The sequence below is a fragment of the Carettochelys insculpta genome, chromosome 1 (genome assembly GCF_033958435.1).
Source record: "Carettochelys insculpta isolate YL-2023 chromosome 1, ASM3395843v1, whole genome shotgun sequence".
Lineage (NCBI taxonomy): Eukaryota > Metazoa > Chordata > Testudines > Carettochelyidae > Carettochelys > Carettochelys insculpta.
Window position 1 is genome coordinate 328,281,190 of NC_134137.1, and position 27,000 is coordinate 328,308,189.

A 27,000-nucleotide genomic window follows, 5' to 3' on the forward strand; every position below is an offset into this window, starting at 1 on the left:
TTACAGTAAACGAAAGGCTGGATATGAGTCAACAGTGTGCCCTTATAGCCAGGAAGGCTAATGGCATATTGGGGACGATTAGCAGAAGCATTTTCAGCAGATCTAGAAAAGTTGTTATTGCCCTCTACTTGGTACTGGTGAGGCCACATCTGGAATACTGTGTCCAGTTTTGGGCCCCCCAGCCTAGAAAGGATGTGGACACATTGGAGAGGGTTTAGCAGAGGGCAACGAAAGTGATTAGGGAGCTGGAGCTCATGACCTACAAGGAGAGGCCGAGAGATTTGGGATTATTTACTTTGCAGAAGAGAAGACTGAGAGGCGATTTGATAGCAGTCTTCAACTGCCTGAAAGGGGGCTCTAAAGAGGCTAGAGAGAGACTGTTCTCAATGGTTACAGACGACAGAATAAGGAGCAATGGTCTGTACTTACAAAGGGAGGGGTGTAGTTTGGCTATTAGGAAAAACTGTTTCACCAATAGGGTGGTGAAGGACTGGAATGCTTTACCAAGAGAGGTGGTGGAATCTTCATCCCAAGAGGGTTTTTAAGTCCCAGCTTGACACAGTCCTGGCTGGGATGATTTAGCTGAGGTTGATCCTGCTTTGGGCAGGGGGCTGGACTAGTTGACCTCCTGAGGTCTGTTCCAGCCCTAGAATGGTATAAGTCTATGAGACTATTAACTGGGCTCCAGCACTTAGTAATAGATATTGTTTTAATAAAACACCTCCTGTCTCAGCTATTACCATATTTGGCTCTTAGGCAGAGTTCTCTGGCACAATGGTGTGTTATGTGTACAGACAGCTGCAGCTGTCCATAGTCGCTCACCTGAAACTGCAGCTTCAAAACTACTGTCACACATATCAGCATTGCTATTAATTTAAAACCAAACAACTCACTGGCAAGAGGACAGCTTGCAGGTGGCCACATGTTCCGTTCACTGAACCATTTATTTTCATTCTTTCTTACTTATTTCTGGGCTGTGTAGGCTAATCTGGGGAGTCAAGGAGCTGGCGTGCACAGGACCAGACCCCAGCCTGTGTCCCTGCCCTCCTAGGCATGCTGTTCTGGGCAGACAGAGGGTTCAGGGCTCCCCACAGCAGCCCAGGCTCATGGGTAGCCCTTACCACAGCCTGGGGGCCTGGAAGGGACCTCTGTCCTTTGTGCCCACCGAGATCCTAATAAATCTTAATCCACTTTTGCCACCTGTTACTGTGTTTGACTGTTACTTTGGAATATGCTCACTTATTAGGGTTACTCTTTGGGGTAGCTGGCAGCTGTGCGGAGGTTCACTAGTTCTGTTCAGGTGTTGCACATGTCACTTATATTCTCATGTGGTGCACTCTAATTTTTCTTTCTGCAAGTTCAGTCCCACTGGAGCTGTCCTGTGGGGCCTACATTCCCTAGAGCTGGATTTTTCCTACCTGATAATCAGATGAACGCACACATCTATCAGAGCATGTCTGAGATGGCTGGTTAATCAGCGCTGACACACTGACCCCTTTTTATGTCCCTGGACTCAGTAGGGTGGTTGGGCGGCAGTGCCAGGCTCTGACCCTCATGCTCCCTTGGACTCAGAGAGCTGAGTTGAACAGTTCTCTGAGCTGCCACCCTCGCATGTTGTCAGGTTCAGCACATCCTAATCCCCACTTCCACACCATGACGCTTCTGCTAGTAACCCACTTGATGAGCAAACCACCACAGGCTTTTTGGATGCTTCAAGGGTCTTTAGCTTAGGTACAAAGAGCACTGTTTTAGGCTGAATGGGGAAGCCAAAACAACACCCTCAGCAGTGCAGGATGCAGGAGGAGAGCCCGGATAGAGAGAAGCAACCATCTTAACCATGAAAGTTATTTATTTCCAGGTAATAACCAAACAAGAGGAGTCAAATAAAACAGTTAGAATATTAAACCTAATTTAAATCTGATTAACAAAATTAGGGCTAGCATAGGGTTGCCATATACCCTGCAATCTGGGGGACAGTCCCAAATTTCTTTGACAAGTCCTGTGTCCCACATTTATGCAAAAATGTCCTGTAGCAACATTCTTGTGTAAATATAGGACTGCAGGACTTGTCATGGAAATTCCCAGCCCTGGCCAGGGTTCCCATGGATGAGGCTAGGAGCTGGTTGGGGTGTGGGGGTGCCTCAGCCAGCTGGCAGCCACCCAGCTGCAGCACCCTGCCAGCTGCAGGGCTGCTGGGATCTCTCCCCAGCCGGGGATCCCACAGCTGGGGCTGCCTGTCTCACAAACCCTCCCCAAAAATCTGGGAACCCTAAGCTAGCAAGCTATAACTAATCACATAAGGCAAGGTCAGGAGGCTAATACCTAGAGCCAGAGAGATCTGGATCTCACCACTCCATGAAGCTTGAATCAGTCAGGGTTCCCAGGTGGCTAATGGTAGCTGGGGTTCCTTAGTGTTGGAGCTCCCAGCACAGTCAGTCAATAGAAGGTGATGTCCCAATGGAATGGATGCAGAATGTAGCTGCGGAGATCGGAATGTTTTACCTGAGTATGTGTAGGGTTTTCGCAGGGAAAGCAGAGCACGCTCTGGGTGTGCACTTTCTTTCTCTGCCTCCTTGAGGTTCCTGGCACTCCACCCCCCCCACCCCCCCGACCTCCTCAATTTCTCAGTACTCCCAGGTCAGACTGTTAAACAGCTCCAGCGTGGGCTGGGAGTTTGAGACCCTTCTGTGCTAGACAGTGGGAACTGATCTTTCCTGGTGGTGATCCTTTGAGGGAGCTCATAATGCAGTTAGGCAGCATTGCTATTGTGGATACCAATAGAGGATTAATTACTGGAATTGGTCTGATAATTACTGATCTGGGTGGGTAGGTTTGTTTGCATCTGGAGCAGAGAGGGATCAAGGAAGCACACTGCCCCTGCTGTTGGGAAAGTCAGTGGGGAATCCTGGTAGGGGGAGAATGGGGAATGTACACAGTTTTTGCCATGGAGGGGCATAGGGAGCATATGAAGAAAGTGGAAACGGGGCGCACACAGCTGCTGATGGGGAGAGTGGGAGACCCTGCAATGGGAGGGGGAAATGGGGATCACACAGAACCCTAGAAGGAGGAAGAATGGGGGTGTAGCAGGGGTTCCTGATCAGCAGGGGAGGGGGGACCGGAAGGTAGAAAGCAGGGAGCTGTGGGGCAGTGGAGATAATAGGATGCCAAGAGCCCCCAGAATGTGCTGTAAGCTCATCTGACGCCCTGTCCCCCAATCCCAATCTACAGTTTTTAAGCAGCTCTTTTGTAATCAGGTGATCCATTTGGAACCACCTGTGGAACAGTAGGTGCTTGCTTAAAGCTTTGAATAGTTCTGATATGTACTACTGTGTGTGTGCCCGGTGGTGGTGGTTTAGGTTTTTCAACACTGTGCTGAAGGCTGTAACTCTTTGTTCTGTGCTACCCGTTTATCCTGCTGCTCAGCATTTTGCAGCAGACCGGGATCGAGGCTATTTTCACAGAATGTGTCTCTAACCACCTTCCTTTATTTTCCTCTGCATTAAATTCCACCAACTACTTCACATATCGGTGCTTTTAGTCTGGCAGTCTGCATTTAATTACCTTTCCTCTGTATAATCTGCACCAGGGTATTTGTTTACCTTTTGTTCTTGCCTCCTGCAATTCACTGATACATAACAAGGGGAGCATCACAGCTAGCATCTCTTTGGCATTCCACACATCGCCTCCATCTCCAACCCAGTTACCACTCACAGGTATCCCTTGTCCTCAGTAACTAGGTCAGTTCCTTGTCGATGTCTAGTACTCTTCCCAGTCCCCACTGCCCTGCATGCTAATATGTCTTTCTAAACTGGTTTCTTGTGATGGAGTTGATCAGATAAGAGTCCAGATAAATAAATGGCTGAGTTATTGAAATTGGGCATTACAATAGCTCCAGCGCAGAAGAGAACAAAGCAGTAGTCTGCCTGTCCAGGACACAAATTAACTGGCTGACAGACCATCTTCTTTAGCTCTATTGGCATCAGCAGCTGCAGAGGAAATGGGGTTGCTCTGCTTTCCTCCACAGAAGCAGTTGACTAATTTTGCAGCCTATAATACAGTACTGTGTTGTAAGGATTTGCAAGCCTTAGAAATGTTCCTGCTGCAGACAGAATCACTCTTTGGGTCAGGAAACCAGAGCATATTCCATGTTAATTTGCAGAGCCCAAAAAGGCAGATAAAAGCAGGGAGAGCAAATTAGAAATGCTACTCCATTTAACATATTGATAGGTGTCCCTAAAAGAATGAAGCCTACAAAATGAAACAGTTTGGGAAGGTTTTCATACAGCTCCAATGGGAGTACAAAATAGATGGAGGTGTTTGAGGAGGAAACGTGATAACGTGCAGTTAAATTGCTCAAAAACTATCTTTTTTTTTTCAAAATAGAATTAGGTTCCCTGTGCTGTTGCTGCTAAAAAGTTAGTTTGTGTGTTTGCATGCTTACAACAAAATACCATAGAAAAATTGTATAATGGGAGTTGAATTCAATGCATATTGACTTCAATCTTTCTTCAGCCAAACTTGGTGAATTTCCAGAAAGTTTGAGCTGCTTGAATATCATGAGTCAGGAAAAAATAAATAAAAAAAGAAAATAAAATCTCTTGCTAGTTTGCCATTACTAAAAAAGACTATCCACAATCTCTGATTCTGATTTAGTTTAGGATTATGCAGTCAGTAGCTATTTATTGAGTAGGCCAAAATTTGTCACTCATATGCCTAAGGGACCTTTTCTCATATGAACACAAAGTATTATTAGTCGTCTTAATTACACTTCTCCAAGTGTCTGGAGATTTTCAGATAAAAGGTGCTCTATATTATATAAGAGTAAAGTACTGGTTTAAAGCAAGTTTTCTTTGAGACAAATGCGTCTTAATTTCTGAGTCACCAGTAGAACATCACAAATACAGCTGCATCACTTTCCAGCGCGCTGTTCCAACAGTGGCGTGACTTGCAGGGAGAAAATGGTTTGTTACATCTTCCATTGCCTGTCAAGCTGAACAAGTAGCGAAATGGGCTTCAAGCCAACAGGGTCAAGAAGACTACTTGGTTTTGCCAGAACATAGGATCTGTGTCTTATTTGCTTAGCTTTGCTTTCCAGTGTTCATGTGCTGAAAGCCTATGGTCTGAGTATCTTTGCAACTGCTGTTCTTCTGTAATGAAGATTTCTTTGGAAAATTAGTGCCACCATTATTTTAGTTCCAAGCCAATGAAACTTATTGAGAGGCCTTTTATTGAGTTAGGGCCAGCTGGTGTAGGCCTCAGCTGGTGACTTTTAGGCTCCTTGGAAGTACACTTGTTTACACCAGCAGAGTCCATCATCCCATTGACAGCAAACTTTGGGCATGCTGGTCCCACAACACAACATTACTATTCTGCTGTGGGACAGAGAAAAGAGGCTGCCTGCTTTGAGTCCAGTCCATCCACCTACCTGATCAGCACAGTTCATCAACTGTGAAGTGTCAGTCACTGACTTACTCCTAAATAAATAACTGCGCTGTTGCTCTCATTCATTACTGTACAAAACTGGGCTGCTGCAAATAGTGATGTCTTAATATGTGGGCCATAACAGCTCCTTTCCCAGCAAGTACACAGCTGAGACATATTTTAGCGGATCCAGCTCATCCAGTGGAGGCCACTCCATCAGCAAGAACCACTTCTGTGCGACAACATTTTGATAGTAATGGAGAGGTAGCCGTTTTAGTCTGTACTCTAATACAACAAACCAGCAGTCAAGTAGCACTTTAAAGACTAACACAATAATTTATTAGCTGATGAGGTTTCCTGGGGCAGATCCTTCTCCAGATATCTCCATATCTGAAGAAGTGGATCTGTCCCATAACAGCTCATCACCCAATAAATAATTCTGTTAGTCTTTAAAGTGCTACATGACTGCTGAAACCTTTTGATAGTCAAGCTAACAAATGCCTGGTGCAACAAAGCAAATGATTTACATAGCCATACAAAAGTGAATGAGTGATGAAAGATTCCTGTAAAACAAAGATAGTCTCTACTAACAAGAATAGATCCACATGCAAGAACAACCCACCCTGCACATTTTAACCTTTTCTTATCAGTGTGGGAAGACCTCTGTGTTATTCAGAAGTGTGTCCTCCTCATCAACAGAAGTTGGTCCAATAGAAGATACTACCTCGCACACCTTTTCATGCAAACACAGTGGCATCCTTTGCAAACAAACCAGAGAAATAAAACCAAGATAAGCTACTCTAAGATGGTTACATAATTGGTCGGCTAACCAATCCCATAATGTCGTTATCAGTGGTTCACAATTGTACTCGAAAGGCATAACAAGTTGGGTTCAGTAGGGATCAGTTTGGGGGCCAGGTCTGTTCAAGATCTTCACTAATGATTTAGATAATGGTATAGAGTGTACACTTACAAAGTTTGCAGATGATACCAAACTTGGAAGGGTTGCAGGTGCTTCAGAGAATAGGGTTGTAAATCAAAATGATCTGAACAAACAAGAAATGATCCAAGGTAAATAGGATGACATTCAAAAAGGACAAATGCAAACTACTCCACTTAGGAAGAAACAAACAGTTTCACACGTACAAAATGGGAAATGACTGTCTAGAAAGAACTACTGCAGAAAGAGATTGAGGGGTCATAGTGGACCACAAGTAGTGTGAGACTGTTGCAAAAAAAGAAAAAGAAAACATTTTGGGACATAGTAAATGGAGTGTTGTAAGCAAAATACAAGAAGTAATTCTTCTGCTCTACTTTGTGCTGATTAGGCCTCAAATGGAATATTGTGTGCGGTTCCTAATGCCACATTTCAGGACAGATGTAGAGAAAGTGGAAAAGGTCAGAGATGAGCAGCAAAAATTATTAAAGGTCTAGAAAACATGACCTTTGACGGAAGAAGGAAAGATTTGTTTGTTTAGTCTAGAAAAGAGAAGACTGAGGGGGGCATGCTACTTTTAAGTACCTAAAAAACTGGTTATTACAAAGAGGAGGGAGAAAAATTATTCTCCTTAACCTCCTGAGGAAAGGAAAAGAAACAATTGATTTAAACTTCAGCAAGGAAAGTTTGTGTTGGTTATTAGGAAAAACTTCTTGTCAAGATGGTTTAGCACTGGAATAAACTGGCTAAGAAGATTGTGGAATCTCCATCATTAAGGATTTTTAAGTGCAGGTTAGACAAATACCTGAAGATGGTGTGTGGTCCTTCCAGGAACACAGGGGACTGAACTTGATGACCTACAGAGGTCCCTTCCAGTTCTATAATTCTGTGTTGGCAAGTTCCTGAGCAAAATACAGTGATTCCAACTTATGAGAAAAAACTTCCCTGCACTAATAACCAACACAGATACCATCCATTGGCCTTACTACATGACACTGATGCCCTGGCTTAATGTCAGTACTGGATCACAGTTAGAACTTATATCTCTACGGTGGCCTATTAAAGCCTCACCAACCTACTCTAAAAGTGGTGCTATTAACTGGCTTTGAGGAAGAAATGTTTGATAGCTTTGCTGATGAATCTGCTCCTTGTTATTGTTGGAGGAAGATGTGTTAAAGCAACACAACTTCTTTTTCTCTGCTCCAGATTCTTCTTAAACTGCTTAAAAGTAATTTATAGAAAGGAGGTTTAATAAAGAATGTTGGTTAATCTAAGATTAAGGAGAAATTGCAGTCCAACAATGCATTTTTCTTTTGTTTCCTTCAGATGATGAGTGTATTTTGGAGCCACTTTCTTTGCCAGAAAGTCCAGGTGGTGTTGCTGCTGTGGAAGAGTCTCCATCTGTGCCTTGTATTTTCTGTGAGGAATATTCTCCTCTAACAGAACAAGACCAACTTCTGAAACACATGATTATTGAACACAAGCTTGTCATAGCAGATGTCAAGCTGGTTGCAGATTTTAGAAGGTAATTTTTTTTCAATTTAAATAGATATTACAAATGTGTAAGTAAAATGCATACTGTGCATCACCTGCTATGTAACTTTTTGACATTTTTGGGACCATTTGCAATCTGCTACCTAGCAATATTGGTTTGCCATTATTTATAGTGTAGGAGTCTTTTAGTCCTATCTCTACTGGCATTTGTATGTTACTTAGAACATAAGCATAAGTCTTTATGATTGGTAGTTAGAGGTTGGTTTCTTGCCACATGGCAATTCCTATTATCTTGCTAATTCATACCAGTGCTAGTTTCTTAGGCTGAAGTTATATGCTTGCATTGATATATATTATTAATTTCATAAAGCACATGGCATCGAAGGGGTGCCATCTCCAACGGACTCCTTCTTGGCCTCAAGCAGGACCCTGCAGGGGGACCCCAGGCCTTACTTCCCTCTTCTGTGCCTTCTCAGCCCCGCCTTCCAGAGTCCATTCACCTTACATGCATATCCTATCTGACAGGGCAGTCCTTGTGGCGCACCTTCAGTAGCAGGCTGCAACAGAACCAGCATGTCTGCCTTGCTTTCCCTTTTCTTCTGGAGTCCTCAGTAACTAGGCCACTCCTGTTTTCAGATTAAAAGTAGCCCTTCATGTGAGAGACTTGTAACAAACGGTTCTACAACCATAATCCAGATTTCCCCAGTATTTAGGCTTCAGCCACATAGCAAAGTTGTTTCGAGATGACAGCCATTATTTCAAAATAACTTTGCTAGCATCTACACTATGCACAGGCTATTTCAAAATAAATTCAAAATGTCAGGAGGAATAGCGCCTATTTCAAAATAAGCCATAATGGTATCCAATAGCACCATTTCAAATAGGCATTATGTGTCCAGACATGCTATTTTGAAATGGCTGGGTGCTGTTTTGAAATGCATTCTTGTGTGTAGCTGTATTATTTCAAAATAGGCTATTTTGGAATACCTATTATGGAATAGATTATTTCGAAATACGTTGCTGTGTAGACGTAGTCTTTTATAGTTCAAACAATCCCTCTGCAGACCAAATACGGCTCTGGTTTCTCACCACGCCTCAGGCTGTCAGGCACAACTCTGATGATCTGCACCACACTGCACCCCAGCCCCCTCACTGCGGTGTTTCTCTGCTATGTTTCTTTCCCAGTTATGGCTTCAGCTTTTGTCCAAAAACCTCAGCATGCTCACCCTTCCATCCGTCCCAGCCTTCTGCCCTCTCTTGCCCTCTAGCTTCTGTTGCTAGACTCACAAAGCCAACCTGCATCTCCCTCTATGGCTTTCAGCCTCCAGCCCTTTCTGGGCATGGGTCTGTGGAGAGTCATGGAGAAGTATCTGTGTGAACTCTTCCCGCACCGACTCCTTCTGCTTTCACCAGCCTGAGCTGTCTCCACTGCTCAACATGGAACTTTCACCACTCCCTCTTTCAGGCATCCCTTCTCTAAAGCTCTCACCCCAGCTCTGCTCCTCTTCTCAGCTCCCTGTCCAGACTCTGGTACTGAACTCTCTCTGGACTCTGTTCTCTCTTGCCTTTGGGCTGTCTCTCATGTATAGTCCCCAGTTTACTTGAGTTAGACCATGTACCATGTAATTTCCAGTTTATTTCTGACCATTTTATCCATGCAGTTTGTCACTTCTGTGTAACATAGACCACCTTCCACAGTTACATCTTTGGTCATCCCAGTTCTTGCCTGCGTCTCCCTCAGCAGCTAGCTCAGGTCAAGCTGGCTCGCACATCTAGGTGTGGATTCGTGTATAATCTCTTGCTTGGAACTCTCCTCTGCCACATAGCTGTGATGGTGTTGGGCCACCAGCAGTATTCCTGCTAATTTTCCACACCTCTGAGCTGAATGAATTTTGTAATGTGCACCAGCACGAAGGTGATGTGCAACACAGAGGTGCACAAACCAAAATTCATATGGTGGGAGTGGGGCAATGGGGTTCTGAGTGTGGGAAGGGGACTCAGGCCTGGGGCAGAAGACTGGGGTGTAAGGACTCTGGGGTGCAAGAAGGGGTTCCAGGCTGAGGGGAGGTTCAACCAAGGGCTTTGGAATACAGGACAGGACTGTAGGTTGAGGCAGGGGGCTGGAGGTCAAGCGGGGGTGAGGGCTCTCGGGCAGGCCTGTGAATGAGGGGTTTGGGATGTAAGAGACAGCTGCAGGCTTGGGGAGGAGCTGAGGACTGGGTGCAGGACAATGTACAGCTCTGGGCTGGGGGTTGGGGTTCAGGAATGGGTACAGGCTCTGGACTGGAGGTTTGAGCTTTCAGGTAGGGCCAGGGATGAAGGATTTGGCATGCAGGAGGTGGCTCCAGGTTTGGGGAGGCTCAGGATGGGCCTGTATCTCAGGGTGGCTCCAGGTCAGTGCTGCTAAGGCAGGCTGCCTGGTGCCTGCCTGTCCTGGAGCACTGCTTTCCTGCTGGCCCCAGCACAGAGCTGCTGCAGCCAGGGAAGAGGACCCATCTCTGTGGGCCCCAACAATCTGCCCTGCCTGCAGCAGCTCTTTACTGAGGCCAGCGGGCAAGGGTGCCTCCTCTCCAGCCACAGCAGCTTTGGGGCTGGGGGAGAAGTACCTCTCCCTTTGTGGACCTCAGTAAGAAGCTGCACACAGCTTAGTGGGAACCTGGGCCACCAGGCTGGCTCAGATCTCTTCTTTTTTGTTTGCTTTATGGGAATGATGTTTTCATAGGTAAATTATCCAACTGAAACAAAGTAGATCTCAGCACTTCCATAGTACCACTTTTCAGGATTCTGATGATCAGGCTTACAAATCAGTGATTTATGTTCCAGATATGGTGGTTCAAAGTGAAAGATTAAGATGAAACATAGGAAATGAAAAGTAGGCCATACAAAATCCTAAGAATCATTCAAGTGTAAGCTGACCATTGCTAACCTCAAATAACAGAATTTGTTTCTGTTTTAATGCTGAATGGAGACAGAGCTAAAATACTGGCTTCTTCAGAGAGAAAGCTAGTCTCCTACAAACCAAAAAAAATAAGCATTCACTAAAGCAATCCTAACTTAATGGTGCTGTTGGGATGCTTCTGGCTAAGCTGAAATGTAATTGAAAATCACCTTTTCTAGAAGATTGTTGCTTGATTCTATTTCCTGCTAATGCAGGTGGAAAGGAGCCAAACCTGATTGCAAGTGGCAGCAGGATGTGACATATTGAAGCTGCAGCTCTGCAGCGTGCTCTGCCTTTTGGTGGGCTTCTCCAGCATAAACCCTATTACTCTGACTGTGGCAGGCTAGATTTTTAGCTATCTGAGAGGCTTGTCAGGAGGAGAGGGAACTGGGGGAACCTCTTGTCTGCAGCATTCTATGCTGAAAATTCTTGGAGAATCTCTCTTACAAGGAATCATTGTAATCCTCTTGTGTAATGGTCCCCAAACTTTTCAGTGTTATGCCCTCTCACCCTTACCTCTGTCTTCCGCCTGCTGTCACCCCCTTCCTCTGGTCCCCCTGGCCTAGGAGTGGGAACCAGGACTGGGATAAGAGGGCCTGACTCTCTCCTCAGCCGCTGTACTTATATGAAGCTTTAACCAAGGCTCAGGGAAGCCAGTAGAAGTCTCTTTCCTGACTTCATTGAGCTTTGGATCAGGCCTGATTTTGCTGAAATCCGCTTCATTGCAGCTGACTGACTTTCATGAACTGAAGAGGAGTTTCACTTGATCAAAATATAGTCTTGCAATACATTGCAACTCTACAAAACCAGCATTGGATAAATAATGTTAAATAAAAAAATGAAATAAGAATTAAAAGAATGGGAGTAGGATACAGCGGACCATTAGTTGAGGAAATTTTATAATAAAGGTTCATCCTTCTCTCTCTCTCTCTCTCTCTCTCATACACACACACACACACACACACACACACACACTTGGTTTTTTTAATAGGTACATTTTATACTGGAAGAAGAGATTCACGGAGCAGCCCATCACAGATTTCTGTAGTGTGATAAGGACAAATTCAGAAGCTCCATTAGGTAAGTGTGTTCCTTATCTACACTGCTTACTTCCTTACCTGATAGACTGTGACCTGTACTGAAGGCTCGTAAAATGTTGAGCAATCTGGCAGCAGAGTACTTAAGTATGTGCTTAACTATAGCCACATGTGTAAGCTCCTACCTATTCAGCCCACGATTTAAGTGCATGCTTAGGTCCTCTGACTTCCATGGGATTTAAACATGCAGTTAAATGGTCAGCTGAATAGGAATGAGCCTGAATACAAGCTTGTGTTTTGCTGGATTGGGACAGGGGGATCTGGAAGCAGCATTGCTCTGCAAAGAGAGCTCGGTCACCAGCTGTGTGAATGAGAGGCAGTGTTCTCACTGAGCTGCCCCGGTATGTAGGGAGGCACACCCGCTGAACAACTTAGGCACCTCACACTCTGCTTCTACAGATGATTGGACTGGAAGGGACCTCCAGAGATCAGGTAGTGCAGTGCCCTGCACTCAGGGTAGGACTAAGCCCATCCCTGACAGGATGGAACCACAATGGCCACCTCTTGTGCACAGCTGGGTCATGGCCTCACTTCTTTGCCCACTCTGTGATGACTAATGCCCAGATGGCCCAAGCAGGAAATCTGTAGCGTGCTATGAGGGCTAAGACTTTCATTGTGGCTGTCCTCTGCATAAGCACACGGGAGAATATGGTAGTCAACAGTTCTGCTTTTCTGGCATCATGGCATGTTCCGTCAGAAGCGCAAAGCTTGTCTGGTCAGGAAACGGGTATTTCCTGGGGGGTTAGTCCAAAGCTGTGGAATGCTCAACCCCCAGAAAGTAAGGACCATCACAAACCTTGTCACCTTTGTCTCCCACTTCACATTAAACTTCTGCAGTCTTGTTTTCTCTCATATGAACTCATAGCAGCGTGTATATAAAAATAAAACCCTACTCCCCACTCTCAGCTCTCCTGCTGAGAGAATGGGAGAGGTAACGGACCATACATTGCAGATGTTAGCTGCATTATTAAATACACAACTGGAAATTGTTCAGCAAGGACAGTGACAAGGGTCATATATGAACTGATGCACAATAGCGGGGGCACAAGGAAGGGCTATGTACAATCTGGCCTTATATAAATCAATTGATGGTATAAATAGTTGCAAGTCCATTTATATTAATGAAATTTTACCTGGCTATGCCAGTCCTGCATTTGATCCATAAATAACACCAGCAGTGAAAAATAAAACTGTAGTTTTCTTAATGAAAAACATTAATTTTTAAAATATTTAACCAAATGATCTAATTATATCTAAGGCTGGGTGGAAAAATAGTTTGAGCATGTTACAAGGCAGAATATATGCAAAACAGCTGCAAATGACTCCTTTACATTTATATTCTAATCCCTTAACAGAGGAACAGGACAATTATTTTCTTTTATGTGATGTTTTACCAGAAGACAGATTACTAAGAGAACAGCTCCAGCAAAAGAGACTGGTAAGTAATTATTTTGAAGATTAAGTATCTTAAGAAAGTGAAACAACATAATGTAAAATCAAATATGTATATTTGTATGGAATTAGAGGAAGGCTTTTTTGCTAAACCACAGAGATAAATCTTGATTTTAATTTATTTTTCCCCATTGCCCGTTTAAGAAAGCAAGAAAATGTTTTCTTGGAGTACCCTTACCTGCAGGCTGTACATCACTGTTCCACTCCAGTGGGAAATATGCCCAGAGCCCCCACCCTCAAAATAAAAGAGCTGAATGTGCTGAATAATTTTTTCTCTTGAGAATGTGCCATACATTAGCATAAATTTTCCTGTATGTAATAATAATATACCGAGGTTGTGGTTTAAAAAATGGGAATGCCTGAATGGCCTTTTGATGGCTTACGAAAGGCCAAATCCTCTTGCCAGCCCTCAGCCCAAGAAGCCTGGTCTTGGCAGATGAGAAGGAAGCTGTATCCATTTTCAGTCACTCTGCAGACCTCCAGTAGCCCACCGACTGAAGACGTACCCTGCATCCCAATGCACCCCCACCATTACATGAGAGCACCCCAGGTTTGGGCCACAGTGAATCCTCTGGATCATAGAACACATGTATGCCTGGCATAGTACTTCAAGTCCCCCTCTCCCCTCACCCCATCAGCTTCTCTACCAGGGATTTCTGTGCTTGTAGAGGGAGAGGCAGGAATTGCCCCTAAAGTGTGAAATATTCATTGCTGTGTACATCACATGGAACTGCTTTGGTAGCCCCAGTGGGTAGATGGGGGGCAAGCATGGAAATCAGCAGTAGATTTATTGGTCCCTACCCTGCTTCTCTTCTGATCTGTCCCCAGAACTTGGGCCCAAAGGACTGTAAATTCTTTGGGGCAGGATTTGTATTCCAGTGTGTGTTCACAGTGCTTATGTACTATAGGGTCCACTCACAGCTGGGACCTTTGAACAGTACCATAATAGAAATAGTCCAGGGAGTCTGCAGAGGAGAGCAGAGCTGGGCTGTGTGTGGAGGTCGAATTTGTTCGCGTCAGAACAATAGCAGCTTGTCTACAATTAGGGACTTCCTCAGCTGCAGCCAAGAGTGCAGGATTTAGCCCAGAGAAAATGTTGCTTTTTATCAAAGGTTATCTGTGAAGTTAAAAATTTGTGCCCTTTGGTGCTGCTTTATGAAACGTAAAAAATCCATTATTTTCTGCCCTTTTCTGAATGTTAGAAATGTCAGATCCTGACTATCCTCTTTTTATTGGAAAACTGAGGCTGAAACCTGAACTGAAGGTGCAGTTGGGGCTAAGAAAGTCACAGTTCAGGTCTCAGCAATACAGGCTTCCAATTTTTCAATTCCCTCTCCTGCAATCTCAGCTTTGATTTGCAAGTCAAACAGTTATAGTTCTTTGTGAAGTCCTCTGTCTCCGAACAAATCCAAAAATTAAGGGTTGGCTGGCAGGTAGGTTTGTGTGAGTTGGATAAAATAAAAGACCAGAACTAATATGGCTTCCGTTGATTTCTCTTCCTTCTGAATCCAAACACTCTGTCTCCAAGTGTTTGCCACAGGACGATAAAAGTTGTTCTTCACTCAGCACCTCAAGGATTGCCTACAGTACAGTCTTGCTTTAGTTTGGTCTCTCTTGATCCTTGTAATCACTGAGTCTTCAACAACACTCATGTCTTCCTGAACTCCGCTTCCCTTTTCTGTTTATGCCACCTCTTTGGCAATCATACCAAATCCTGCACACCAGCTTTGCCTGCACTTTTCCCACACAAGTCACCCTGAAATGCAGCATGACATCCTGATACCTCTGTGAGCACCTAGCGTCTTGATTGCTTGTGGCTCTTATAGTTGAAATGTGTAACTGCAGTTTCTTCATCGAGCGTCCCCATGGGTGCTCCACAATAGGTGTCAGGCTCGCCCGGCACCGCAGATCGGAAATCTTCCAGCAGTTTCTCCTGGATCGCGCATGCGCCGGCGCGCGCCGCTCTCTTGCGCGCTCCCGGCCACGTGCGCGATCCAGTCCCCGCCAGTTCCTTCTCAACCGCCATCAGCTGCAGACGGAATCCGCTCAGGCTACGGCCAGAGTCAGATTAGACAGTGTGTCTACGTGTAAATTGTTGTTTCTTTTTTTAAAAAAAAAAAAAAGGAAGAGAGGACAAAGAGAATATCCCAAAAAAAAAAATAAAAAAGAGAGAGAGAGAGAGAGAGAGAGAGAGAGAGGAGCAGAGAAGAAGAGTGGATGTGAAGGCCAGTAGGCCACCCGTTGCCTTGCAGGCCGGGGTCCGCAATTCGGGGAAACAGGCACGGATTAGGTGCTAAGTACCCTATTAACAGTAAAAGACTCACCTGGATGGCTTCTTCAGGCTTTAAAAAGTGTGAGTCCTGCCGTCAAGCTATGCCGGCCTCCGATGGGCATAGTGAGTGCATCCGATGCCTGGGGGAATCACACGTTACCCAGAAGTGTTCCCACTGTGCTAAGCTCACAGCCAGGGCCAGGAAAGACAGAGAAATGCGTCTTAAAATGCTCTTGTTTGATAAGGCCCTCCAGCCAGACGTGCCGGAGAGGCAATCAGAAGGGCCCTCGGGGTTTCACAAGAGGAAGGCAGCTTCTCTGACCCACTCAGTGCAAAAATGGAGGAAGCTCTCCCCAGCTCGATCCCTGCTGGCGGTTTCAGTGAGCGGGACGGGCGGAGCACACAGCCCCCAGCCGCATACTCAGACAAGCGGCACCGCGGCAGCGCACGTGGCAGAGGCTGAGCCTCCAATTACGAAACAGCCGGCACGCACGGCGCCTAGAGCGTCGGCCAGGCAAGTGCTGGAACCGGCGGCACCGCCACAGGCGGCACCGACCCCCGCAGCACCAATGGTGCAGGGCCAACAGGCACGGAGCCTGCAGGCACCGGAGGACGTTATCCGCGCAGCACCGCAGCTGAGCGGGCCAAGCGCAGCGCCAACAGCGGGGCCGAGATCCCTGGCACGGGAGGGGGCAGTGCCAGCCCCGCAGGGGAGGAGAAAGGCAAAAGCAAAAGCCCAGCACCGCAGCCCTTCTCCGGACAGGGCTGCGCTGCTGCTAACAACAAGCCCTCCCCCTGTGCTACACACACCGCCCAGAAGGCCTGGGTCTCCACCGGCCTACGCAGAACCTCCTTCTCCGTTCCTCCAACCAATGTCACCATGGCTTGGGCCACCTTCACCCTTTCTGGGCCTGGATCCACTGGAGTACTATCACAAACCAGTGTCACCGCTACCTGTGTCATTGCGGAGGTCTCGCTCTCCCAGACATCGGGGGTACACACCCCGAGAGTGGTCCAGGTCTCCGTCCCCGGACCCGTGCCCATGCTGCCATGGTCATTCTTATTGTGCTGGACACAGACACCCCAAACCTACGCCCAGGGGCAGGTCCCCCCCCGGCTGTCCAATACCCCCATGGACACTCCCGTTCGGGGACGGAAACTCAGTTATCTCAGGGGGAGTCAATTTTAGAACCCCGAGACTTTCCTTTGCAATCCTCCAGCGAGCAGGTGTACCATCGGCCACAGGAACCTGAGAGTTTGAGGGAGGTTTACCCTAGTGGTTCCTCCTCATCCTCCCCAGATGAGGCCATGGCCCCCAGGGACGTCGCTCCCCCAGATGACCTTAAACAGTTTCAGGAGCTGTTTAAAAGGGTGGCTTTCACGCAAGGCATTCAAATGGCAGAAGTGCAGGAGAAACATCACAAACTCCTGAAAAATTTGAGACCCCCGGCTTCATCCAAAATCTGCTGGACGAAGCCATTATGGAGTCAGCCACTGCCATATGGCAGACTCCGGCCTCTGTTCCGCCTATAAACAAGAGAGCGGATAAGAAGTACTTCATCCCGGCAAAGGGCATGGAGTTCCTCTTCAGTCACCCACAACCAAACTCATTGGTGGTCGAATCGTCCCAGCAGAGGTCAAAGACTTCTCAGCACAAATCGGGGGGATCGGACAAAGATGCCAAGAAGCTAGAGCTGTTCGGCAGGAAGGTATATTCCTCTTCCACCCTGCTATTGAGAATGGCAAATTATGCGGCACACCTAGCGAACCATAGCTTTGATAATTACTCCAGGCTTCTCTCATGGATTCACTTCCAAAAGATAAGAAGCCGGTGTTAAAGGCAATTGTGCAAGAGGGCTACGCAGCTTCAAGGACGGGAGTCCAGATCTCCCTGGATGTGGCAGATACGGCGGCACGCTCTACGGCTACAGCAGTGGTCATGTGTAGAGAATCCTGGCTCCAGACATTGAGCATCCCGAGGGATCTACAGGCGAAGATTGTGGATCTTCCCTTCGACACGCAAAAGTTGTTTGCAGACTCAACCGACTCGGTCCTCCACTCCAGTAAGGACTCGAGGGCTACACTTAGAACCCTGGGTATTTATACCCCTCCATACAGGAAGAAAATATACTACCCTCAGCAAAGACACTACCCGTACCAACCACAGCGTGCGCAGTATCAACAGGGCTACAACCAAGGGCGACATCAGCAGCAGCAACAGTCCAGAACTCCCAGGTGACGTTCCCAACAAAGCCGTACACCCTCGGGACAGGCCCAAAGGCAACAAGTTTGACGGGCATGTTGAGGGCTGCACTATCACTACCGTCGCGCAATGCCACTCTCATCTCATGTTCCATCATCGCCTCAGACCGTTTCACTCCCAATGGCAAAAGATCACCGCAGACAAATGGGTGGTGGAGATCATAGCCACGGGTTACGCGATCCCCTTCCAGTCGCTCCCACCGACGAAGCCTCCCTCCAGGCCCCACCTCTGGGACGCTACCTACGAGGCGAGGCTCAAACAGGAGGTGGACCACCTTATGTTCATAGGGGCGGTGGAAAGAGTGCCGGAACAATTCCAGGGGAAAGGGTTTTATTCACACTACTTCCTCACAGAGAAGAAAACAGGAGGCTGGAGTCCCATCTTAGATCTTCGGGGCCTCAACCGCTACTTGCGCAAGCAACGTTTTCGGATGATTACAGTTGCCTCCATACTCACGGCACTGGACGATGGAGATTGGTTTGCAGCCCTCGACTTACAAGATGCTTGCTTTCATATAACGATCCACCCGGCACACAGGCGCTTCCTCCGCTTCATGGTCGGCAAGGAACACTTCCAGTACAGGGTTCTTCCGTTCGGCCTCTCCCCGGCCCCCAGAGTCTTTACCAAAACCTTGGCAGTGGTGTCAGCCTACCTGCACAGACGGGGTATTCATATTTCCATACCTGGACAACTGCCTATTGAAAGGGACCTCGAAGGCAGAGGTCCTACGCATGATACCTGTCACAGCAGACACGTTTTCTTCGCTGGGCATAGTCATCAACCTCGCGAAGTCAAAGACCGACCCCACACAGGACATAGAGTTCATAGGGGCACGCTTAAACTCTATCACAGCAAGGGTGTACCTGCCCGACGCCCGCTTTCGCACCATCAGTTCGCTGGTGCAAGTCATTACGTACAGCCCCACGGTGCCGGTCTTAACGTGCTTACAGCTGCTGGGCCGTATGGCGCCAGCAACATTTGTGGTACAGAACGCCAGATTGCACATGCAAAGCCTGCAGCATTGGCTGGCGAGCGTCTACAAACCAGCATCCCACACTGTTCACAGGGTGATGTCACCCACGGCAGAGGTACGCAGATCCCTGGCGTGGTGGGTAAACCCCAAGAACTTGCTAGCAGGGGTGCCCTTTCACCAACCACAAATTTCTATTTTTCTTACTACCGACGCTTCCCACATAGGGTGGGGAGTGCACATTGGCGACAAGGTGACGCAAGGGCTATGGTCCCCTACCGAACAGTCACTGTACATAAACATACTGGAGCTCAGAGCAGTGTTCAACGCCTGCAGGGATTTCCAAGACCACATACATGGCAAAGTAGTCGGGATCAATACAGACAATACCTCCACTATGTTTTACATAAATCGACAAGGAGGAGCCCGATCCCGTGCCCTATGTGCGGAAGCAGTCCGACTGTGGAACTGGTGCATCGCCAACAACATAACATTGAAAGCCTCGTACTTGCCGGGTGCTCACAACATGAAAGCAGATCAGCTGAGCAGGCGCTTCGCACTCATGCACGAATGGCAGATCCGCTCCAATCTGCTACGACCGATCTTTCATACATGGGGGTTTCCCCAGATCAATCTGTTTGCCGCCCAGCACAACAAGAAGTGTCCCCAGTACTGCTCCAGGGCAGGAGTGGGACGGGGGTCCCTGGGGAACGCATTCATGATTCCATGGAAGGGCCCCCTACTTTACGCATTCCCCCCCCCCCCACAGCGCTTATCCACAAGGTCTTGCAGAAGGCCAGAAGGGCGAGAGCTCGCATGATACTAGTAGTCCCAACGTGGGATCGGCAGCAATGGTTTCCCTTGCTTCTGTGCATGTTGGACCGCCCACCACTCCCTCTACCGGTGGCGCCGGACCTACTCACGCAGGCCCAGGGGTCCATAGTGCACCCGAACCCTCAGAGTCTGCACCTACAAGCATGGCTAATCCGTGGCTCAGCTCCCTAGAAAGTACATGCACGGAGGGAATACAACAAGTCCTGGAAAGTAGCCGAAGGACCTCCACCAGGAAGACTTATAAGCAGAAATGGACTCGATTCACAGCCTGGTGTTCCGCCAAGCAGTTAGCTCCCCTTGACGTTCCTATACCAATAATACTTGAATACTTATTGGACCTCAAGAGGGGCGGACTTTCCTTATTCTCGCTAAAAGTCCACCTCGCCGCTATATCAGCCTTTCGGCATACAGAGGAGGGGCCCACGATATTTGCCCATCCTATCGTTACCAGGTTCTTGAAGGGGTTGGTAAACCTGTACCCCCCTCAGAAACCACTTCCACCATCGTGGAACCTGGACTTGGTGCTCAGCACGCTCGCGGGTCCACCTTTTGAACCATTAGCCACGGTTCCCCTACGTCTCCTTACGATAAAAACAACCTTCCTCCTTGCAATTACGTCAGCTCTCAGGGTGAGTGAGCTTGCAGCAGTTATGGCAACGCTGCCCTGCACAGTATTCTCAAAGGAGGCGGTAACCTTACGGCTGCACCCAGCCTTTGTTCCAAAAGTTTCTTCAGAGTTCCATCTTAACGAACCAATAGTTTTACCCTCGTTTTACCCGAAGCCTCACAGCTCCGGGAAAGAGGCACGCCTACACCTCCTGGACGTGAGGAGGGCGTTGGCCTTCTACATAGACAGAACTAAATCCTTCCGGAAAATGGACAGGCTTCTAGTGTCTCTCGCTCCCAGGTCAAAAGGGGAAGGCCTCTCTTCACAGAGAATTTCAAAGCACATTGTGTCCTGTATAAAAATGTGCTACGAGCTTTGAAAGACTCCTTTGCTGGCCCCGCCCAGGGCTCACTCCACCAGGGCGGTGGCGGCGTCAACAGCCTTATTCAAGGGCATCGCGTTGAAAGACATCTGTAGAGCGGCGACCTGGTCATCTTACGACACCTTCGCCAAGCATTATGGCCTACATCAGGTATTCCAAGAGGATACCCGTCTGTCGACAGCAGTCCTTTCGGGGGCAAGCTGCACATAAACCGATTACCCACCTCCTTTCTTGGGTTACTGCTGGGTAGTCACCTATTGTGGAGCACCCACGGGGACACTCGATGAAGAAAGAGAAGTTACTCACCGTAGTAACAATGGTTCTTCGAGATGTGTCCCCGTGGGTGCTCCACCACCCGCCCATCCTCCCCGCTTCGGATCTCTGTTTAGTGTCTTTCAGGGGCATCCGAGGCGGTTGGTCAAGGAACTGACAGGGACCGGATCGCGCACGTGGCCAGGGACGCACAAGGGAGCGGCGCATGCCAGCGCATGCACGATCCAGCAGAAACTGCTGCAAGATTTCTGATCTGCGGCACTGGGCGAGCCCAACACCTATTGTGGAGCACCCACAGGGACACATCTCGAAGAACCATAGTTACTACGGTGAGTAACTTCTCTTTCCTTTTAAATTGGTGGCCATCTGGGAGTTGCATGAAAAACTGATACGCTTAAACACTGAGATGTCCACTCTGCTCTTTTCCCAGTGGTCTGCCAAATGCTGTCTCCCTCCTTAGGGAGTTTGCTTACTCTAGACTTCCAGCAAGCTGTGAGGCTGACCTTTAATACACTGGCAAATAGCCTGCTCCTCTCTCTGTACCCTCTCTTCATACTCCTTAGCCATGTTTATGCATACGCTGAGCAACAGTTTTTTTCTCAGCCAATCAAACTGCTTTGCTCTTTGCTAAGTATTCTCAAGCAGGTTTTTGCTGTTTTATTTCACATGTTATGAGTAAGAGTGAAACAAGGCAATCAGACTTGTCCTCATTTTCTAACTAGGCACTTTCAGAATTTCCTTTTCTTCAAGTGTAGCCCACAACATTAAAACTCTTGTATCCTGACGAATTTTCATCCCTACTGTCTGTATTAGTTAAGCAACTCCCATTCTGGCTCGCTTTGTGAAGTGTGTTTGAAAACTCCCAGGTGGCCACTTCTGCATACAAGTGTTTTTAAACTATTTGGCGAGAGAGTCCCAAGTATGTATGTGGGGCTGCTGTTTCTCACACTCCTAGTAAATGTTCAGGCTGACGTTTTCTCACTTTTCCATGATTGGGACTCTGAAAATCTGAAGCTGAACCGATTTTGTATGCCTATAACTCAGGATGTTAACCAGGAGCAGGGGACTGCTGCAGCCGTGCAGGGCCTTCCGCGGCCAGCAGCACTCCAGCATGGACAGAGCAGTCCTGGTCCATTGCAGGCCTGGGAATGCCGCAGCAGCCCTGACGGCAACCCTACTCCCATTTTAATCGGCTAAACAGGCTTTAAACTTAAGATTTAACCCGTTAACTAATTAAAAGGGATTTTACATCCCTACTTGTAATATTGCTACAGATAGGTTTTACAAGATTATGTGAGAAAGAGAGGAGGTATTTGGTGTACAATTATTAGCAGGCTGGATGTAGACAATGCAGGTTAACACGGAGGCCAGAGACTGCAAGTTGTCATAGCGTTGTGAGTCTTTGGATATTTATAATTTTCAGCGTTATATATATTTGTCTACCTTTAGGCTATTTCTGCACAACAGCGTTATTCCTGAATAGGCTATGCCAGAAGAGGTATTCTGGAGTAGCTTATTCCAAAATAACGCAGCTACACCCACAGTGCATTTTGAAATAGCCCTCAGCTATTTTGGAATCGAATGTCTACATACAATGGAGGCTATTTTGAAATAGAACCATTGAATGCATTATGCTTTTTTTTTTTTTAAATAGGCTCTATTCCCTGTCTCAAGAGCCCCTATTTCGAAACAGTTGTTTCGAAGTAAGCGCTATCCCTCATACAATGAGGTTTACCGATTTCGAAATAAGGCATTCTCTATTTCAAAATAGTGGCTGCATTGTGTAGATGCTCACACAGTTATTTCGAAATAGCGGCTGCTATTTCAAAATAACTTTGCTGTGTAGGCCTACAATTAGAGTCCAGTCTTGTTCCTCTAACAGTCATAAACATAATACATGACTTAAAGCACACACAACTAATCTGTTCAGAAACTGTAGTCAAAAAGCTAAATTCTGTTCTGTTACTCCGTATTTACATGTTACATGCAATTGGGAATACAATTTAGCCTCGTGTCCCGTATAGTTGTTAATTAACTTTCTCCGCCAGACTGGTAGAGAATGGCTATTAGCACATCCTGTCTCACCATTCTTAGGCTGTGCCTTGAAGTGCTAAAGCACTCTTATTCCGTAAGTGTAAAACCTGCCAATGATGATTTGTTGCAGGTTTGTTTTTTTTTTAAACTAGAAGCTGTTTCATTTAGTTTATTAGCCTGTAGCCGTAGACATCTAGTTTCTCTGAATGGTCAGCCATGAACTTTAATTTTTATTTAAATAGACAAAGAGAAAATCTTAGTTTGTGAGAGACCAGCTGGAGAACCTTGATTTAAAAATATGTATTCTGCCTTTGAAGATTTTAACCAATATTATTTAGGGCCAGATTTGGCCACCTTTGCTTATTTTGAGCAGTGCCTTTCTCCTCCAGCAGCCCCATGGATGTCAACAGCCTACTCAAAGAATAAATTACTTCCCACTGTGAAAAAGGGTGGCAGAAAATAAGTTCTTCTGAGCAATCACTTGATTGAATTTATATTGTGCCTATCATAATGGGGCTCTGATGCAGAGTTGGGTGTTTAAGTGCTGTCAGTCTGTCAATAACAACCACATAGTAGATTTCTCCACTGTGAGAATCATGAGACATTTAAGCAAATGGACTTTCATTTCCCAGTAGGTCATGGCACTTTTTATGATAAGAAGTTGTCCCAGGGCACCTAACTTTATACTGTACTTTGACCAATTGCTGTCTGGTGTTGCAAGCTTGTCCAGTGTCAATGCACTTGTTCTTGTGTGCCTGCACCAATGAGCTCAGCTCATGGATCCAGGAATTTGGCCTTTTGTATCCAGCAATTCTGCAGGTATTGCTGGATAGGATGCTGACTCAAGGTAGGACTGAGACTCAGGAAACATAGGCTGAATTCTTACTCTACCCACAAGCTCCCTGTGTGACCTAGTCCTAGTGTGCCTCAGTTTTTCTTCTCTAAAAATGAGGATAAACCCTTCCCTATTTCACAGAGAGGCTGGGAAGATGAAATCCACTAATGATTGTAATTTGCTTGTACTCTACAGTGATGAGGCTATTTACATATTTAGACAGGCCTTCTGTCCCCGTTCCTAATGCTTGTCAAGATCTGTTTTTCAGAATTTCTGAAGCTCTTCCTTTAGAATTTTGAGGCCTTCAGTGCTGTGCCCAGGAACTAAGCTGGGAGAGTATAAGAAGACACATGTTTTTTCATTAGTCTGAGACTTCTGTCTTTTTTCTAATTGTGCAATCCCTAGTGTTTTTGTTTCGGTCGGGACTGTTGCATTTGAGTTAGATGGAAAAGTCATTCATTCATAGACATGCTGTAAGCTGCTAGCCATATAAAAACTATTTTAAGGGCTTCTGGGGGAAGCTGATAATTCCTACCAAAACAATGCTGTCAAGAAGAAAAACAGTTGCAATTTCCCAGACTCCCTTGAGAGACTGCAGTTTTTGTGCCAAAGACTCTGAACTTCTCACAACCTCAAATGGAGCATCATGAAAGAGAGGGACCTTTTTTTCAAACCTCCAAGTTTCACACTTTTTGTCATTGATCAAATCACTGTTGTATCTCCAGTTTAATAAACTTCTGCAGTTGAAGACTTTTACCCTAGCCTGTGCATTTGTATGCTATTACCCTGATCCTTTCTGTTTAAGTGGAGAGTGGGCAGTAGCGCATAGTCTGGTTGAATTTTTCTGAATTGTCAGATCATCACTATAGAGAATGAATATGTCTTAGGTTTTTCGTAAAGGCCAAGAAAAGAGGGAAGTGTAACTGAAAATATTCATTGAGGAGTTTAGAATACATTAGCTTTTTTGTTAAATGTGGTTTTTAGATGTTCTGTTTCACTCGCATCTTTCTTTTACCTATATCATCCTCGTTTGTAGAAGATGAGGAAAACATATCCAGGAATTTTGGTATGCACAGATAGAGATGGTGAGGCATTAAAAGACTGCTGTCAACTTAAGTCACATCTACTGTCGTCACCAAAACAAAAAGCAGTCAAGTAGCACTTTAAAGACTAGCAAAATGGTTTATTAGGTGAGCTTTCGTGGGACAGACCCACTTCTTCAGCCCATAGCCAGACCAGAACAGAACAGACTCAATATTTAAGACACAGAGAACCAAAAACAGTAAGCAAGGAGGACAAATCAGAAAAAGATAATCAAGGTGAGCAAATCAGAGAGTGGAGGGGTGGGGGGGAAGATCAAGAATTAGATTGAGCCACTTGGCCCCCACCCCTCCACTCTCTGATTTGCTCACCTTGATTATCTTTTTCTGATTTGTCCTCCTTGCTTACTGTTTTTGGTTCTCTGTGTCTTAAATATTGAGTCTGTTCTGGTCTGGCTATGGTCTGAAGAAGTGGGTCTGTCCCACGAAAGCTCACCTAATAAACCATTTTGCTAGTCTTTAAAGTGCTACTTGACTGCTTTTTTGTTTTGATAGTGTATAGACTAACACGGCTTTATCTACTGTCATTGCTATTGTTATTTGAATGGCACTAATCTTCAAAGGCTCCACGCAGGATCGCTGCTAGGTTCAAAGATTTTGCAATCTAAAAATGTTTACTTTCGTCCAAAACTTTTACATTTGTTACAAGCTACACACAGGATTGCTGTCATAAAGATTCGAAATAATTCTTTGTCCAGTTTTACACTGCATTTGATAGCAAACTTCGCGTGTGTGTCTGTTTGTCCTGTAACTTATTTACTCATCTTGCGTCTGACAAAGTGGGTCTTTGCACACAAAAGCTTATGCTCCAAAATATCTGTTAGTTTATAAGGTGTCACAGAACTTCTTGCTGTTTACTCAGTTTCTCATGTTGTTTATGTGGGGCTTTCCCTCAGCAAAAGATGAGAGACGTAGTTCAAAAATAAAAATAAATCTCTGGGGTATTTGGTGTTACTTATAACTCATATTTTGAAATTCATTAGATTGCAGATTGGTATTGTCCCTTCAATATGACATTGATGAAGAGGAAGGAGTACTCCATTAAAATCCCATATGTTTGCCATTTGGCATATCGGCTCAACATTTATAAAGTAAATTAATTGCCTGAAAATAATTTCTGGTGCTGGCATTTGGAGCACTCTTTTCTATTTGTGCTTCAAGTATTTATTTATTCTCAATGGTTATATTTTTGTAACCTCCATTTGTGTTGCAACTGCTTCTGTCCTATTTTCTTCTAGTAACTTTTATTGCCCAGGCCTCATCATTCTGATATGACAGCATACTAAAATTGGCTGGGAACAGTATAATAAATTTCTAACATATTTTATTTCTGTTTCTATTGTTTCAGAAATGCATTTTAAAGAGTTAGAACTGTCTCAAAATGTAATGCATCTGGTGAAATTAATTACCACACCAATGTTTTTCCTCATAACCTGAGTTGAAACTTTGGCTTTAGTCACAAGTTTAAAAACAAAACAAGAAAGTCTTTCTTCATGCAGATCACAGAACTGCTACACAGTTTGGTACAATAACTATTCTCTATTCAATAGACTCCCAGGCCTGTAAAAACAGGCTGCATATTGGCAGAGTTATAGGGAAATCTTACATATAGTGAGAACAAAGAGTTGTGTGACTCAAGCCAATGCTATTAATCCCTCACCTTTGCAAGCAACAAACTCACTTACCAGCTTTAAATGTTAACTCTCTAACCATAAATAATAAAAGAAAATGATGAAATGAATACCTTTATTTGCCTGATTTGAATGGGATTTTTAAAAACTCCAAGGAGTGAAATTTTAGAATAGTGATGGCCAATTAATGTCTCTAATCTCACATCATCTTTGAATAATGCCTCTGAGCTGCCAGGCATGCCTGTTTAGGGGAAAATGAGATTTGTGCTGCAGAACAGTAAGTACATTATCTTTTGAAGGGGACAGAAAATGGTAATTTCTATTTTAGGAAAAACTTTTTCACTAGGAGGGTGGTGAAGTATTGGAATGGTCTACTCAGGGAAGTAGTGGAGTCTCCATCCCTGGAGGTGTTTAAGACACAGCTTGACAAGGCCCTGGTTGGGTTGATCTGATGGGTTTG

The 27,000-nt window shown here is 45.7% G+C and overlaps 1 protein-coding gene across 2 annotated transcripts in view; it reads left to right on the forward strand.

Moving 5' to 3' along the window:
- ZNF277 (zinc finger protein 277) overlaps window positions 1-27,000 on the forward strand; it is a 75,807-nt gene that overhangs the window by 28,026 nt on the left and 20,781 nt on the right. For both annotated transcript variants that reach the window (XM_075014658.1, XM_075014666.1), the window contains exons 2-4: window positions 7,685-7,883; window positions 11,782-11,870; window positions 13,243-13,325. In XM_075014658.1, the coding sequence (XP_074870759.1) occupies window positions 7,685-7,883; window positions 11,782-11,870; window positions 13,243-13,325 (371 nt within the window). The remainder of the gene's footprint in view (window positions 1-7,684; window positions 7,884-11,781; window positions 11,871-13,242; window positions 13,326-27,000) is intronic.